Source organism: Haematobia irritans, chromosome 3 (genome assembly GCF_050003625.1).
Source record: "Haematobia irritans isolate KBUSLIRL chromosome 3, ASM5000362v1, whole genome shotgun sequence".
Taxonomy (NCBI): domain Eukaryota; kingdom Metazoa; phylum Arthropoda; class Insecta; order Diptera; family Muscidae; genus Haematobia; species Haematobia irritans.
The window spans coordinates 34,325,750-34,345,204 of NC_134399.1; the positions used below are offsets into that span (position 1 = coordinate 34,325,750).

Here is a 19,455-nt window from a genome sequence, read left to right on the forward strand (position 1 = left end):
GGTTGTTAGAGACCATATACTATGTACCAAATTTCAGCCGGATCGGATGAAATTTGCTTCTCTTAGAGGGTCTGCAAGCTAAATTTGGGGTCCGTTTATATGGGGGCTATACGTAAAAGTGGACCGATATGGCCCATTTACAATACCATCCGACCTACACCAATAACAACTACTTGTGCCAAGTTTCAAGTCGATAGCTTGTTTCGTTCGGAAGTTAGCGTGATTTCAACAGACGGACGGACGGACATGCTCAGATCGACTCAGAATTTCACCACGACCCAGAATATATATACTTTATGGGGTCTTAGAGCAATATTTCGATGTGTTACAAACGGAATGACAAAGTTAATATACCCCCATCCTATGGTGGAGGGTATAATAATTAAAAACAGTATAAATGTATGTTATACGTCTTTGAAGGAGAAAGTAATCGTGAACAGTATATAAGGCCGTAAGTTCGGCCAGGTCGAATCTTATGTACCCTCCACCATGGATTGCGTGGGAACTTCTACTAAAGACTGTCATCCACATTCGAATTTCTTGGGTTGTGGCAATACTTACCGATGGCAAGTTATCTCAAAAGTTCTTAACATCGTCGTCTAAATTGTAAGTTAGTCCATACATGTTATATATTAGACAAAAAATGCAAATTAAATGCGTATATAATTCAGTTCTTGGCCGGTATATATGTAGGGAAGTCTACAAATAACTACGAACCAATATGAACTTTTGCGCGGTAAGTAGAGAGCCAGAATTGAAATATGGTGGTCGCCTTAAATGGGGCCATATACAATTATTAACCGATATGGACCAATTTTTATGTAATTGGGGATTGGTTTATCTGAGACTAATTTTTGCATGGTTGTTAGACACCATATACTAACACCACGTACCATCTTTTAGCCAGATACGATGAATTTTGCTCCTCCAAGAAGCTCCAGAGTTCAACCTTGGGGATCGGTTTATATGGGGGATATACATAATTCGATGTCTCCATTCCACAGTGAATTTTACAGGAAACAAGTTCAAAGTTTCGATGTGTTACAAACGGAATGACAAAGTTAATCAGAAGTCAAATTTGGGATAGGTTTAAATGGGGGCTATATATAATTATGAACCGATATGGACAATGGATGGATTTTTACACGGTTGTTAGAGGGGATATGCATACGTGATGTTACGTAACAAATTTCAACCCGATCGGATGAAATTTTTTCTTCCAAGAGGCTATATATTATAATGGACCGATATGAACAAACTGTTGCATGGTTTTTAGAAGTTATATACTAACATCACGTAACAAATTTCAACCGGATCGGATGAGATTATCTCTTCGTGGAATCTTCACAAGACCAATTTTTCAGGATTGTTCGAGGACAGTTCCTGAAACCACTTATCGAATTTCAACCAAATCGGAATGAAATTAAATAAAACAATCCGTTTATAGGGGGACTATCTCCAAAAACGGACTCAGACAGGAGGCCCAATCAAATTTGGCAATTGGTTTATATGGGGACTATGCTTATAACTGGCCCGACATGACCCATTTGTAATGCCATCCAACCTACATCAATGCCAAGCCGATAGTATGATTCGTTTGGAAGTTCCCATGTTCACATAGACCAAAAATATACCTCTCAAACATGAAAAGCGGACACCTCCCAAAAGTGGACAGTTTTCGTGGAAAGTTTTCGTTTGCTACATTATCACAGTAAAAAATAACTTCTCCTATAGACACTTCTCAAATGTGGACAAAATTAAGGCGACCGTGGGTGTCCACTTCTGAGAGAGTAATACTTCAATGCATAACACACTCCCCCATGCTATGGTGGAAGGTGTAAAAAAGATAGGATCTAGGGTATATTGTAAAAAAAACGAAATTCTTAAAGCATATGCGTCGGGTATTCTCTAAAATTTAATCAAATGTTTGCTTATCAATTTCGGCAGAATTTAAGGCTTCTGTGAAATCACTCAGATTTGGACGACCCTCAAAAGTGGACAATTTTCATGAAACGTTGGCAAATGTCGACTAAGCTTAAGGAGCATACTCGCCTTCATCAGGGGTTCTGTTGTGGATGTCTTAAGCAACTTTAGAAAAGACGGATAAATGGAAATTCTTGAGTGAGTTTAAAGGACACCACCTCACGAAGAAGAAATTGAAGTGGACAACAATTCGATTCATGAATTATTGCCATCCTTTACAACTTAGCCTAACCTAACAAGGGTGTCCACTAGAGTTAGACCGAAGAATCGGTATTCGACCAAAAAGCGATAATAGGACTTCGGCGTCAAGAGGCCGATTAAACGAAGCCGAAGCTTTTTGAATCTTTTATTTCATATCGTTTTTATTGTCCAAGTGTTGAATTTGTCTCAGCCGAAGCACCCAGTACAAATAAAATGTATAAAAAAATATTAAAGGACATTTTTTGCCGTTACAATATCAAACTTAAATTTGGAATACTAAAAAGTCTGTTAGTTCTAGAACAATAGTATAAGACATGGACTGAATTACCTTTTACCGTTGTTTTTTGCCTTTGTACAATAAAATAGGCTAATATTGAACTAAAACACACCAAATTTCTTTAATTAAAAATAAAAAGGAAAAACATTGGCTTCGGCCAAAAACCCAAAATTGTGGTGGCTTCAATTTTGATTTCATTGGAGAACTCGACCGAAGAATCGACCAAAAATCGGTCTTCGGCGTCAAGAAGCTGATTAACCGAAGCTTTTAATAACTTATTTCATATCGAAATGTGCAGGCAAAGCACTTACTATACAAATATAACAAAACGCCCAAAATCCTTCATATTACCATACAAATTCGTTCGATAAACTGTCAGTAAATTACTATGAATATAGGCATAAATGTTCATGTAAATACAGTATTAGGTAATGAAATGGATTCTTATATTACGGAACCTACTATGCTACGTAACGGTAACATATTTAAATATTGCAAGAGTTCTCCTTTTCAACATTTAAGAGCAGCAACAATAAAATATTTAATCGCTCCACCGAAAAATTATTTTTTGTCATTATAACAGGTTGGCTGATAAGTCCCCGGTCTGACACATAGATGTCGTCGCTACACTCATAGAAAAAAGTCTGCTAAAAACAGCAGTCGATGTCTGCTGTTATACTTTTGTATTTCAGGGCCTAATGAACAACAATTTATAAAATTTTTAGGTTATACAATTTTCTCCAAAGCATATTTAAGAACCAAAAGTAGTTTTTGGTATATTTTTGCTCTGTAATATACTTACAAGCTCCTAAATACGATCGGCAAACATTTTGTTTGCTGCTATGCCTCAATTTGATAAATATTCAGATTTTTGGTCAAATACTATAGATATTCATAAAATATTGTGTTAATTCTGTTAGGATAGATCCTATGTTGACATTTTTCCAAAATAAAACATGTTTTAGTGTAATCGAGCTTAAAAAATAGCAGGAAATGTTTGCTATTTCAGCAAACAGTGACTGCTGTCCCTTTTTCATCAGACTTTCTGCTTTTTTAGTAGACTTTTCCGCTGTCCCTACTAACAAATTTCTTTGGGTGTAGTATTAAATCCATATTTTTTATATAGTACCAACCTTCAAATGATTCGTGTCAAAATTTGACGTATGTAAGTCAATTAGTTTGTGAGATAGCAACTTTTGTTATTGTGAAAAAATGAAAAAAAGGAATTTCGTGTTTTGATAAAATACTGTTTTCTGAAGGGAAAAAATGCGGTGGAAGCAAAAACTTGGCTTGATAATGAGTTTCCGGACTCTGCCCCAGGGAAATCAACAATAATTGATTGGTATGCAAAATTCAAGCGCGGTGAAATGAGCACGGAGGACGGCGAACGCAGTGAACGCCCGAAAGAGGTGGTTACCGACGAAAACATCAAAAAAATCCACAAAATTATTTTGAATGACCGTAAAATGAAGTTGATCGAGATAGCAGAGGCCTTAAAGATATCAAAGGACCGTGTTGGTCATATCATTCATCAATATTGGGATATGCGGAAGCTCTGTTCAAAATGGGTGCCGCGCGAGCTCACATTTGACCAAAAACAACAACGTGTTGATGATTCTGAGCGGTGTTTGCAGCTGTTAACTCGTAATACACCCCGAGTTTTTCCGTCGATATGTGACAATGGATGAAACATGGCTCCATCATCACACTCCTGAGTCCAATCGACAGTCGGCTGAGTGGACAGCGACCGGTGAACCGTCTCCAAAGCGTGGAAAGACTCAAAAGTCCGTAAAAGTAATGGCCTCTGTTTTTTGGGATGCGCATGAAATAATTTTTATCGATTATTTTGAGAAGGGAAAAACCATCAACAGTGACTATTATATGCCATTATTGGAGCGTTTGAAGGTCGAAATCGCGGCAAAACGGCTCCATATGAAGAAGAAAAAAGTGTTGTTCCACCAAGACAACGCACCGTGCCACAAGTCATTGAGAACGATGGCAAAAATTCATGAATTGGGCTTCGAATTGCTTCCCCACCCACCCTATTCTCCAGATCTGGCCCCCAGCGACTTTGGCTGCAATAAAGAGGTGATCGCCGAAACTGAGGCCTATTTTGAGACAAAACCGAACGAGTACTACCAAAAATGGTATCAAAAAATTGGAAGGTCGTTATAATCGTTGTATCGCTGTTGAAGGGAACTATGTTGAATAATAAAAACGAATTTTGATAAAAAAAATTTTTTTCTTTGTTAGACCGGGGACTTATCAGCCAACCTGTTACATAGGACTTGGACTGAATTACATTTTATTGTTGGTTTTTATATTTGTTCAATAAAAATGCTTATATTAAAGTAAAACACTCGAAAATTATTTAATTAAAAATTTTCGGAAATGTTGGGCTTCAGCCGATTATGGCTTTTTTAGCCGAACATCGGCTACGGGCAAAAAACCCCGCTGTTTCAGTGTGTATTATGGGAGTCTTTTGCTGCTTATGATGTCCTAACTTTAATATCTCTTGCTGTTAATTAATGGAAAGGTATGAATATTATTCACTAGAGGCGTATGCTGGACACTGTCGTATATTTTAATGCTACCAAAGTCTAACAAAATACGAATTTTTGTTCGCTTGACCAAGACTTGCAGATATATAATAGCAGAAACCAATTGATGGTATATGCAGAAATTTTTATTTATTATACTGAAATTTCATTGGAATCCAAACACTTAAATAGACATTAAACAGACATTAAAAATGCAAGAGTATCCTAACGGAATACGAACCAACCTCTCCGCAGTGGACTACCACGGTTGTCTATATTGTGTCCACTTTTCGCAGGTGGTCAGTTATGGGAGGTTAATTTTAATTATTTGAGAGATGTTCGGTTTTCAGAGTGTCCATGTTTGGGGGGTTTCCTACCTTATCTTCCAATCCTATTGGTCTCCAACCAAGCAATATCAGTATTTTTTAAGAACCTTTAGAATTGAAATGTTCTTATGCATCCTAACAAGAATACACAAAGTTTCCTTCGTTTTGGTTTGTTTTTATACTTTTATTTGGAAAATGTTTGCAATAATTTCATCATATGGTTTTTTTTAACATCATGTTACAGAAAGAGTTGGTTGTATGCAATTTCATAATGTAATTTCGAATAGATATTTTATCTTGTGGTTGCTGCTGGTTGTTGTTGTTTGTTAATAATAATATGATTCTCTCACTTCCAGTTAGGTTTTCGACCTTCTACTTGTAATGGTTGTGTTCTTTCATATTGTTTATTTGTTGTTTTTTTTTTGTTTTTATTTTAATAAAAAATATTTTTGTTTTAAATGTGTTTTTGCATTTTATAATAATATAAACTATTTAAAAAATAATGATAATAATGACAAAAAATGTACGCTAAAATTAAAAATATATATATTTTTAAGATTATTCATTTATAATTTCTATAATGTTCCTTTTATTTATATGATGTGGTTTGTTAATAATTTTATAATTTTTAATTAATAGTAATGATAATAGAATAAGGTTTGCATTACTTCTCTGTTTATGTTTTGAAATTCATATAATATTCATAAAAAAAATAATTAATGCAATTGTTAAAACAAAAATATATATATATATAATAAAAGAAAGTTACTAATAAAAAATAAAATTATAAATATGTATGTATGCTGTATGTATATTTTCTTGGATTTTTGTTATGCAATGTGATTTCATTTAATATTCTCAACACCCTTAGGGGTGATTTTTGTATTTTTTTTTTTATAATTTTGTTTTTTGTTTATTCTTTTTAATAACTCTTCTCAGCTTTTTTTTATCGCAAAAAGTGTGAGCGGGGCGAGCGATCATTGTGTCGCTTAGTCATTTCATCTTATTTGATTTTTTGTTTGAATTTCTTTAAAGAGTTGTAATTTCTTGCAAAAGAATTAACACATAATCTTAGCTATGCTTTTGTTTTCATTGTTGTATAAACTCTTCTGGTTTTTTTCATTAGATTTATAATAAAGTAATGTGATTTAATAAATAATTTTAAATCATTTTTTATTATTTATTTTTTTTATTAAGTGTTTCTATCCTGTTCGCCGGTTACATACGTGTGTGTGTGTTTTTTTTCCTTGGTTTTTACTGGGGGGTTTTATAGGACTGGGAGAAAAGTCCTCGCTTATTTTAGATAATCCGTAGATTGGGCATAGTTGGTTATTTGTTGGGTTGTTTGCTTTTTTCTGCTTGCTTTCTTGCTTGATTGGTTGGTAGCATTTCCCATCTATCCATCCATCATCATAAGCCATCCATTAATCATGGTATGTGAAAGAATTTATTTTTCTCGTAGTTATTTAATTGCATCTCATGTTATAATAAATTAATTAATTTATATTTTTAAATATTTTGTTTAAATTGTGTTGTTTGCTTTATATTTTTTGTGTATTAACAGAAAATATTTTTGTTTTTCATTTGGTTAGGTGTGTATGTTCGTTCCATTTGTTTAGGGAGATTATTTTCTATTAGTTTGCAAATCGGGGATTTTCGCTAAAAACAAAGAAAAGCAGGAAACTTACTTTTGTTCTTCTTGTTTAATAATATATGTATTTGCTTTTGCTGTTATGGAATTTAATTGTGATTAGCTGCAAATAGAAAGATAATTTTAAAGGGTGATCAATCATATTTTTGTAAATAACGGTGAATATTTCAAGAGATGTGATGATTTTGTGCATTTGTTGTTGGGCAATGGTATTTCGAATTTGTGAATCTTCATCTAGTCTATGTCAAAATTATAAATGTATTATCCAAAATGTCTTGTGCCAAATAATAAATGAGGATAATTGTTGCCACATTTGAGAAATTAAGGTCTCACATGCATATTTGAAGTAATGTCCAAAGGAGGTGTTAAGTTTTTTCCACTAAAACTCTACTTTAAAAGTTCAAAAATATACACAAACTTGACTCTATATTTAACGAATCTTGTCATAAATTGGATGTTTTTAAAACATTGATTGAATATAATTTAATCATTTAAAATTGATTTAAAAAAAGTAACAGTGGAAAATAGCTGATTTTTCAGTTTGAAACCCGAACTTTAATCTGAACTGGTATTTTTGAATAATTTGGTGATACCATTGAAGAATACCTTGAGCCAAATTTGTAAAAAATTCTTGTTTTGAAAAGTAATCCGGTTTTAAAAACCGAGAAAATCTGACTTTCAAAATCCCTCTTTTTATACCCTGCGCCACACTGTGGAACAGGGTATTATAAGTTAGTGCATATGTTTGTAACACCCAGAAGGAGACGAGATAGACACATGGTGTCTTTGGCAATAATGCTCAGGGTGGGTCCCTGAGTCGATATAACCATGTCCGTCTGTCCTTCTGTCCGTCCGTCCGTTCGTCTGTCTGTGAACACATTTTTGTGATCAAAGTCTAGGTCGCAATTTGAGTCCAATCGCCTTCAAATTTGGCACATGTTCCTAATTTGGGTCAGAATAGAACCCTATTGATTTTGGAAGAAATCAGTTCAGATTTAGATATACCTCCCATATATATACTTCGCCCGATATGCACTAATATGGACCCAGCAGCCAGAGTTTTATACCGATTTGCTTGAAATTTTGTACAAACATAACACTTAGTCGTATAGTCAAGTGTGCAAAATTTGATTGAAATCGGTTCAGATTTAGATATAGCTCCCATATATATCTTTCGCCCGATATGGACTTATATGGCCCCAGAAGCCAGATTTTTGGCCGAATTTGGTTGAAATTTTGCATTAGGAGTACAATTAGTAGTATAGTCAAGTGTGCAAAATTTGATTGAAATCGGTTCAGATTTAGATATAGCTCCCATATATATCTTTCACCCGATATGGACTAATATGGTCCTAAAAGCCAGAATTTTTGGTCCAATTTGGTTGAAATTTTGTACAGGGAGTAGATTTAGCATTGTAGCTATGCGTGCCAAATTTGGTTGAAATCGATTCAGATTTAGATATAGCTCTCATATATATATCTTTCGCCCGATATGAACTTATATGGACCCAGAAGCCAAAGTTTTATCCCGATTAGCTTGAAATTTTGCACAAGGCGTACAATTGGTAGTATAGTCATGTGTGCCGAACCGAAATCGGTTCAGATATAGATATAGCTTTTATATATATTTTTCGCCCTATATGGACTTATATGGCCCCAGAAGCCAGAGTTTTGGCCCAATTTGGTTGAAATTATGCACTAGGAGTACAATTAGTCATGTGTGCCAAATTTGATTGAAATCGGTTCAGATTTAGATATAGCTCCCATATATATGTTTTTCTGATTTCGACAAAAATGGTCAAAATACCAACATTTTCCTTGTAAAATCGCCACTGCTTAGTCGAAAAGTTGTAAAAATGACTATGTATTAGAAGTTTAGGATGACTAAACTTCTAATACATATATATCGAGCGATAAATCATAAATAAACTTTTGCAAAGTTTCCTTAAAATTGCTTCAGATTTAAATGTTTCCCATATTTATACCCTTCACCACTACTGTGGTACAGGGTATAATAAGTTTGTGCATTTGTATGTAACGCCAAGAAGGAGTAATCATAGACCAACCTTTTAGTATACGGATCGGCTTAGAATTAAATTCTGAGTCGATTTAGCGATGTCCGTCTGTCTGTCCGTCTGTCTGTCTGTCCGTCCGTCTGTCTGTCTGTCAGTCTGTCTGTCAGTCTGTCTGTTAATGTATTTTTGTGTGCAAAGTACAGCTCGCAGTTTTAGTCCGATTGTCCTAAAATTTGGTATAGGGTCCTGTTTCGGCTCAAAGACGATCCCTATTGATTTTGGAAAAAATCGGTTCAGATTTAGATATAGCTGCCATATATATTTTTCACCGATCTGGTCAAAATTGGCGTGTGTATCAACCGATCTTCCACAAATTCCGTACATCCGAATATTTTATGAGTCTCGAAAAACTTGCAAAATATCAGCAAAATCGGTTCAGATTTAGATATAGCTCCCATATATAGCTTTCGCCCGATTTACACTTAATTGTCCACAGAGCCCAATTTTTTTGCTCCGATTTAGTTGAAATTTTGCATAGGGAGTAGAATTAGCGTTGTAACTATGCGTGCCAAATTTGCTTGAAATCGGTTCAGATTTGAATATATCTCCCATATAAAGCTTTCGCCCGATTTACACTCATATGACCACAGAGGCCAATTTTTAACTCCGATTTAGTTGAAATTTTGCACAGGGAGTAGAATTAGCATTGTAGCTATGCGTGCCAAATTTGGGTGAAATCGGTTCAGATTTAGATATAGCTCCCATATATATGTTTTTCTGATTTCGACAAAAATGGTCGAAATACCAACATTTTCCTTGTAAAATCGCCACTGCTTAGTCGAAAAGTTGTAGAAATGACTCTAATTTTCCTAAACTTCTAATACATATATATCGAGCGATAAATCATAAATAAACTTTTTCGAAGTTTCCTTAAATTTGCTTCAGATTTAAACGTTTCCCATATTTTTTTTTACTAACATTGTGTTCCTCCCTAGTGCATTAGCCGACTTAAATTTTGAGTCTATAGATTTTGTAGAAGTCTATCAAATTCTTCCAGATCGAGTGATATTTAAATGTATGTATTTGGGACAAATATAACGAAAATTTAGATCTACAAAGTGGTGCAGGGTATAATATAGTCGGCCCCGCCCGACTTTAGACTTTCCTTACTTGTTTAAAACTGTAGCTAGTAACAACAGAAGAAAAATTTGCTAAAACAGCAAAAAGTCTGTTGGAAAGCAACCAATGTTTAAGCAAATATTTTCTTTCGTATTAGGCATCACACTTATGCAAACTTATGATAACATAATACTGTGGTGCTAATACGAAAGTACTTCTTATTTGGACCCGACAAAATTGAGGAAAAACTCTACAGAGCAAATAGGCTACAGTCTTGTGCTAAGGCCGTCAAGCATGGAATGAACCACGCCATGGTCCGGGATGATTTTTGGTTAATGGGCTAGGTCCAATGGATCGAATTAATGTCCCATCAAAAAAATTTGGAATTTCTTCCAAAGGCACAACTTTAAAAGCATTTCCAGAAGTTGCACTCCCCATGATGTTCTTTATTTTAACTACCCAGGAAGATCTTTTGATTCATTTTTTATAAATTGGTTTTTTCATACTTTTAATGCGTAAGTTGAACTTTTTTGCTTCAAATAGGTTAAAAACATAGTAAGAATTCATAAAATGGTACAAATCATTTAAATTTTGCCGAAAAAAATGCTAAATCCAATCTGAAAAAATTGTGAATTTTTGAAAATTTTTGAGGTCAAGCGTTTCCGACAAGCGTTAGAATCCATTAAAAATTCTAAAAATTGTCTATTTGACAAAATATCACAGAATTTTTTATTTTGCATCCAAAACATTGAATTCGGATCACACCTAAAGAAGTGATGCTAATTCAGTGCAACGGCTGTTGAAATGGAGGACTTCCGTCCTATGACAAGCTCATGTTAAATTCATCGCTTCTGCGTCAATTTTGCACCACTTCCGGATCTAAAAAGAACACTTTCATTACTTTTTTGGCGACGCTTTTTTGCTGTGGTATAATGGAGTGTTGGGTGTACAAAACATTCTCGAAGATGTTACGTAACCACATGCCGAATGTGAAATGTCGTCACGTTGGATGTTTAGGATAACGACCAAAAACCAACGAAACACACACACTACAAAGCTTGTAAAACATGGTTTGCGCATAACAATATTAATGTTATGTACTGGCCTTCTCAAACACTGCATCTTATCGAAATTCTTTGGCCAATTGTGAATAAAAATATTTATGTAAATAATGTAAGAAATAGTGACTATTTGTTTATGCCTTTGCAGAGCGCATACTCGTACAATATTACATGGATGCAATTGAACATTTGATAAAGTGCATATCCCGACTATGCATAGCTGTTATTGAAAATTAAGGATTCGGAAAAAAAACTTAAAAAATATTAAGCCTTAGAATATAAGATGTTATGAGTTGCAATTGGTTTGTGTTCTTTGTTTGCTTTTTTAGCAAGTAGTGCCTGCTTTCCCTTTTCCAGCAGACCTTTTGCTGCAGGTTTTTCTGCAATGCCTACTAACAAATTTCTTTAAGGGTATAATTCAATAAGGTTATGGAAATTCGAAAAATTGAAACCACTATTCGAATTCGAGTGACTGCCTTTCTTTCGAATGGGTTTTCGTTCGATATACAGAAACAGGATATAAGAGAAAACCTGGAACGCCATTTTTTCCTCTCGTAGGATTATGCCTATTAGAAATACAAAATCGACTAACCTACTTTTTCTCAAAAAAGTTGAGGTCGACCTTTTACAGTCTTCAAAATCTTATAGAACCAAATTCGACAAAACAAACTTTATCAAATGTGGACAGAATATAGGCGACTGTGGGTGTCCACTTCTTTCGTGTTTTTTTTTTTCAGCCAAAAATTGTATTTTTATAGAAAATTTTGTCAGCATGTCATTTCTTAGAAAATTTTGTCAAAATTTTATTTCTATAGAAAATTTTGTCCATATTTTATTTCTATAGAAAATTTTATCTATAGCAAATTTTGTCAAAATTTTATTACATTTTCATTTTTTTTTATACCCTCCATCATAGGATGGGGGTATGTATATTAACTTTGTCATTCCGTTTGTAACACATCGAAATATTGCTCTAAGACCCCATAAAGTATATATATATATATATATATATATATATATATATATATATATATATATATATATATATATATATATATATATATATATATATATATATATATATATATATATATATATATATATATATATATATATATATATATATATATATATATATATATATATATATATATATATATATATATATATATATATATATATATATATATATATATATATATATATATATATATATATATATATATATTCTGGGTCGTGGTGAAATTCTGAGTCGATCTAAGCATGTCCGTCCGTCCGTCTGTTGAAACCACGCTAACTTCCGAACGAAACAAGCTATCGACTTGAAACTTGGCACAAGTAGTTGTTATCGATGTAGGATGGATGGTAGGATGGTATTGCAAATGGGCCATATCGGTCCAATCCGGTTGTAATTTGGAACATGGTGTTAGTATATGATCTTTAACAACCGTGCCAGAATTGGTCCATATTGGTCCATAATTATATATAGCCCCCATATAAAACGTTCTCCAGATTTGACCTCCGGAGCCTCTTGGAGGAGCAAAATTCATCCGATCCGGTTCAAATTAGGAACGTGGTGTTAGTATATGGTCGCTAACAACCATACCAAAATTGGTCCAATCACACAAAAATTGGTCCATATCGGTTCATAATCATGGTTGACACTAGAGCCAAAAATAATCTACCAAAATTTTATTTCTATAGAAAATTTTGTCAAAATTTTATTTCTATAGAAAATTTTGTCAAAATTTTATTTCTATAGAAAATTTTGTCAAAATAAAATAATCTACCAAAATTTAATTTCTATAGAAAATTTTGTCCAAATTTTATTTCTAGAGAAAATTTTGTTAAAATTTTATTCGGTTCATAATAAAATTTTCATCATTGTCAAAATTTTATTTCTATAGAAAATTTTGTCAAAATTTTATGTCTCCTTTGTCAAACTGAATTATATACGTATTGGATCGATCTTTTTTGATTTAATATATACCATATATACTATTGAAAATTTTGTCAAAATTTTATTTCTATAGAAAATTTTGTCAAAATTTTATTTCTATAGAAAATTTTGTCAACATTTTATTTCTATAGAAAATTTTTTCAAAATTTTATTTCTATAGAAAATTTTTTCAAATCTTTATTTTTATAGAAAATTTTGTCAAAATTTTATTTCTATAGAAAATGTTGTCAACATTTTATTTCTATAGAAAACTTAGTCAAATCGTTATTTCTATAGAAAATTTAGTCAAATCTTTATTTCTTTAGAAAATTTTGTCAAAATTTTATTTCTATAGAAAATTTTATCAAAATTTTATTTCTATAGAAAATTTTGTCAAAATTGTATTTCTATAGAAAATTTTGTCAAAATGTTATTTCGATAGACAATTTTGTCAACATTTTATTTCTTTAGAAAACTTTGTCAAAATTTTATTTCTTTAGAAAATTTTGTCAAAATTTTATTTCTTTAGAAAATTTTGTCAAAATTTTATTTCTATAGAAAATTTTTTGGATTATCCCACCTCAGTAATGCTGGTGTCATTTCTCAGTGTTTCAAAGATTCTCTAAGAGGTTTCACTGCAATGTGGGACGCCGTTCGGACTCGGCTATAAAAAGGAGGTCCCTTGTCATTGGGCTTAACATGGAATCGGGCAGCACTCAGTGATGAGAAGTACACCACTGTGGTATCACAATGGACTGAATAGTCTAAGTGAGCCTGATACATCGGGCTGCCACCTAACCTAACATTTTCAAAATTTTATTTCTATAGAAAATTTTGTAAAATTGTTATTTCTAAAGAAAATTTTACCAAAATTCTATTTCTTTAGAAAAATTTCGTCAAAATTTCGTTTCTTTAGAAAACTTTGTTAAAATTTTATTTCGTTATAAAATTTTGTCAAAATGTTATGCGTTTAGAAAATTTTGTCAAAATTGTATTTCTTTAGAAAATTTTGGGCAAACATTTATTTCGTTAGAAAATTTGTCAAAATGTTATTTCCAACTTCACACAATTTAAATCGGGCAAGGTTACAATTGCTTTGGGGCCATTGTGGTACAATACAATAGTTAGCATGCCCTCCTTGCATATAAAGGATCGTGGGCTCAACGCTAGTTTTGACCGAACACCAAAAATTGTTTCGGCGATGGTAGTCGCCGTCGCGATTACTCAGGACGTTAAAAAGCGATGACGAGAGTGACAACAGGAATAAGGTTGATTAAAACCTGAAACTTGAGATGACTACAATAAAAAATAATACAAATATAAAAAAAAACATATTTTCGCATTGATAGGAGCTACTTACCTTGTAAGTTCAAAATGTAGAAATTAATACTGATTGAATATTTTAACCAAGGTAATAATAATAATAATTAAGTATTCGGATTCTGTTATGCTCAATACTCGTCCGTTGCAGGCTCACAAAATAAGTAACATGGTCGTGCACTTTAATCAATTCAATCTGAACGAAAAAAAACTTTTTTCTACTTTTTAAAATTTGTAAAAATTGAACGTCTACTTTTTGACTGGGAAATTTGAATTTTCAAATTCTGAAAAAAATTTTCGTCTTTTAACGAACGCGGCTATTTGATGTGCTATGAGAATTAGTTTTATAGAAATGTCGTGAAAGAAACAAAATTCGGCGGTGCTATGTGTCTCTAATTCAACGTCTAGCGAACAATTCGTACATTTTTAGATCTTCAAATGTTACCCAACACATTTTCAAGTATAGTCATAGAAAAAAATACGACTAAAACAGTAGTTTGTTGTTAATTTTGTGTAATTATATATCAAGCGAACCATAATTCGTTAAAGTTTTAGCATATATGTATATAATATCACTTAAGGGGTTATAAAAAATCAAAAGTACACAGAAAAAAAAAAATATCACCAAAATATTGCCAATTACAAAGTTGATTGAAGTTGAAAAAAATTTTCAATTAATAAATTGATACAATTAAAAGCATTAAGTTAACTGAACTTTTTTAAGTTTTTAATTAAAAAATAATTGATACAATTAACTTTTTTGTTAAACTCGGAAAACTAATGTTTTTTTTTAAATTTTTAAATAAAAATTTATTTCAAACAATCGATTTTTTAATCAAACTAAAAACAAAAGTCAGATTAGAAAGTAATTGAAAATAGTTACGCTTTTAATTCAAAGAATTAATCAAGTTTTGCAATTAAATTTTTATTTGAATCAATTCAAAAATTAATTAACTTTTTCATCAAATATTTTGTTATGTCCAATTAAAACTGTGATACTATTATTATCGTGATTGAAGACCTTTCAATTAAAAAATCGACACACCTACTTTTTCTCAAAAAAAAAAATTGGAGTCGACTTTCCGTAATCGTTGAAATCGTGTAATCGACCTTTGATAATGGTAAAAATCTTATAGGCTTCTTATAGTGACCAAATTCGAGTCGTCGAATTTGAATTGAAGGCTAGTGCTATCACATTATGTTTTGTTTACGCCACGGGAGCCACCGTCATTAGCATATCCGCAAAATTTTAAGACGAAAATCATTTTTTCAAAAATTTTAAAAAGTTAAAAAACCAATTTTGAAAAACAAAAACGCATAGTCGATTTTTACAAATTTGTAAAAACAAAAATCGAAAAGTTAACTTTTGCAAAGTCTCCCACCTCAGTAATGCTGGCGACATTTCTGAGGGTTTCAAAGCTTCTCTAAGTGTTTTCACTGCAATGTGGAACACCGTTCGGACTCGGCTATAAAAAGGAGGTCCCTTGTCAATGAGCTTAACATGGAATCGGGCAGCACTCAGTGATAAGAGAGAAGTTCACCAATGTGGTATCACAATGGACTGAATAGTCTAAGTGAGCCTGATACATCGGGCTGCCACCTAACCTAACCTAACAGTTGACATTACAATAACCGCAAAAAGCAGACATCAATTTTCCAACAGTTTTAAAAAGTCGAAATATCGAATTTTTCAATTTTGAAAATAAACGATATTTTTTTAATTTTGAAATAGATCGAAAAGTCCACTTTTCATTATAATTAATCAATATTGGATGTTGCTAATACTCTGTGACGAACAATGTACACCAAATAAAATTTTTGATATATATTCTATATAGCATATAGTTAACAACTGATTTTCAAAAATAGGGTGATTGTAATTGTTATCCCACGAAGTCTCAAGACATAACTGTAAATTTCATAAATTACACTTTAACCAATTTTTTGTAATCCGTATAAAAAATAAGTTTCACCCAAAGAAATTTGTTAGTAGAAATAGCAGAAAAGTCTGCTAAAACAACAAAAAGTCTGTGAAGAAGAGAAAGCTGTTATCGTTTGCTAAAATAGCAAACATTGTCTAAACATTGTTTGCTAAAATAGCAAACATATGTGTTAGTTTGGCTGAAACAAATAAAAATGTAAAAATCGTAACACAATTAAAACAATATTTTATGAAGATCTATAGTATTTGCCCAAAAATATTCAGGCAAACATCAAACTAAATGTTTGCTGAAAGCATTTAGGAGCTTGTAAGTAGATCACAGTGCAAAAAATATACAAAAAACTACTTTCGGTTCTTAAATAGACTTTAGGGAAAAATTATAAACTAAAAATTTTATAATTTGTTGTTCTTTAGACCATGAAGTACAAAAATATAACAGCAGACTTTCGATCGAAATCCTTTCGATTTTCTCTTTTCGACTGTAATCGTTGTCAGTGTCAAAAATTGTCAGCAAATTCCATAAATTACAAATTGACCAATTTCGTGTTATAAAAAGATCCTTTGGTGTCGCATATCTAATTTTAAATAAAAATTAAATACCTTTCGATTGCAAAATTACCATGATCAGTTCCCGAGAGAAAAACGACGAGGACATAAAGGATTTCTCGCATTTGCAAATTAGAGGAATTTATTTATTTTTTTTTTATAAAGAAAAAAAAAATAAAGACTTCAATCCACCTTCAATTCGAACTTCTCTCATTAAAAGAGGCCTATAATTCCAAATAAAAGGTTTATAGGTCTTGGGGTGACAACATATCACAAAAAATATTTTTCTATTTGCGAATCAGAGGAGGATCGTAATGATTTTTTATGTGAACCCGCTTCTACAAATGCCGCATTCATACGTCGAAAGCAAAAAAAAAAAGGCAAAACCATCAAATAAAATAAAAATGGATATACAAACAATTACTACCAATATTAATTCGATAAAATTAGAACTACATGAATGCAAATGTAACAAAAATCGATTGTCAATGGATGGAATGTAAGCAACAAAAAAGTTTATATATATAAAAAAAAAAAACAATAAATGTAAAATAAATAAAAAGAAAATATTGTTTGTTTTGTGCTTTTCGCATATAAATATAAATTTATTCAAATTTTATCTTGTAGCATTTTTTGTATTGTTTTGTTTTAGTTAATAATTATATATAGCATATTTTATATTTCTTTAGCAAATAAGATTAACTTGTTTTCTTTTTATTCTTCCTAATTTTATAGAGTAGATTCTTTTTCAAAATATTTTAAATATAAATTAAAAAAGAGTAAATATGTGCAATTATTGCATTATGATTAAGTAAATTAAAGTTTTAGTTTAGTTATTTTTGTTGTGGTTGTTTTCTTTTTTTTAGTTCTTTTGTTTGTAAAACATTGAATAAATGAACAATTCAAATTAAACGTAAGCATGTAGGTGTGTTTATAGTGGGAGTGGGTGGATTGGATTGGGTTTGGTGGTGGAGTGTGTGTATGTGCGTGTTGGTGTGTGTCGTGTGTCCGAATGCTCTAGTTGTCAACGATGATAAAGATGAAAAAATGAATTTCAGTGTGCATTTTATGAGTATATTTATGTGTGTGTGTGCGCGCGTGTATAATAAGGATATTTTCTGTGGGGATGGGGTTTGTGGGAACAATCTAAGTAATTTTTAATTACCTCGATTTGGACCAGCATTGGGCGCATTGTTCGCATAATAGGGTTTATTCATTTGTTGAGGTTGGCCAGCCGTTTGTGGATTATTACTGCCACCACCTCCTTGATTATTGCCACCGGGACCACCAGGGCCACCTCCGTTGCCAGGACCGCCACCTACATTACCACCGCCTTGGGGACCACCAGGGCCACCTTGCGGACCACCACCACCATTGTTACCGCCTCCGCCTTGTCGTAGATTTTGAGGTTGTTGTCCTCTTTGGGTTTGTTGTTGTTGTTGCTGCTGTTGTACCTGTTGTTGCTGTACTTGCTGCTGTTGACTTTGTGGTCCTTGTGGATGTTGCGGATAATTTGTAGGTCTCTGTATTGGTGTGGGATAACGGCCTTGTTGAGAACCTTGCGCGCCTGGCGGAGGTCCACCTCCCGCACCACCGCCACGATTATTAGGGTTCATATTTTGATTGTTAGCTCCTGGTCCACCGCTTGCTAATCTCTGCTGAACAGCTTGAGATTGCTGTTGAACGGCGGCCTGTTGTTGCATTACTTGATCCCACTATAAATGAACAAATGAGAAAATAAAATAAAATCGTCAAAAATGTAACAGTGTTTAATATTTACAGTTAGCCTTAGGATTGGGATCAAAAAAGGTGATCTTTCAACCTTTCGGAAAGTCGAAAAATCCGCTTTTCGACTTCCGATGTTTCTTTTTTAAAATTTGGAAAAGTCAACTTCTTGAGTTTTCGACATTTTCAAAGCTGGGAAGTCCACTTTTTATTAATTTTTTGACTTCTTCAAAATTTGGAAAAGTCGAATATTCGATTTATGAGCTTTTCACTTTTGACTTTTCCAAATTTCGAAAATTCGAAATTTCAATATTTGAGGTTTTCACTTTCGATTTTTCTTCCTTTACAAAATTTGGGAAAGTCGACTTTTTGAGTTTTAGACATTTTCAAAGTATGGAAGTCGACTTTTTAATCTTTCGACTTCTTCAAAATTTGGAAAAATAGAACTTTCAATTTTCGACTTTTTCAAAAATTGGAAAAATGTACTTTCCGTCTTTTAAAAATTTTTTATTTTGGATTCGGAAAAATCGATATTTTTAAAAATTTGGAAAAGTCGACATATCGATTTTTCGACTTTTTCAAAATTTAGAAGAGTAAATTATTCTAATTTGGAAAGTTCGACTTTTTAAAATTTGGAAGTCACTATCATTAAAGTTGATTTTATACATTTTTTTAATTTTTGAAAATCCGCTTTTCGACTTTTTCGGCCCTTCCGACTTTTCTTCATTTTTTAAATATTGAAAAAGTCGACTTTTTTTAAATATTTTGAAATTTCGATTCGAGGTTTGACATCCAATTTTTCGAATCTTT

At 32.3% G+C, this 19,455-nt stretch overlaps 1 protein-coding gene across 3 annotated transcripts in view; it reads right to left on the reverse strand.

Annotated features, from left to right (window-relative positions):
- Nucleotides 1–5,490: 5,490 nt before the first annotated feature.
- nocte (no circadian temperature entrainment) overlaps nucleotides 5,491–19,455 on the reverse strand; it is a 30,639-nt gene continuing 16,674 nt past the window's right edge. For all 3 annotated transcript variants that reach the window (XM_075299289.1, XM_075299290.1, XM_075299292.1), the window contains exons 6-7: nucleotides 18,086–18,635; nucleotides 5,491–7,081 (exon numbers count right to left, since the gene is read on the reverse strand). In XM_075299289.1, coding sequence (XP_075155404.1) covers nucleotides 7,068–7,081; nucleotides 18,086–18,635 — 564 coding nt within the window. In that variant the 3' untranslated portion in view covers nucleotides 5,491–7,067. The remainder of the gene's footprint in view (nucleotides 7,082–18,085; nucleotides 18,636–19,455) is intronic.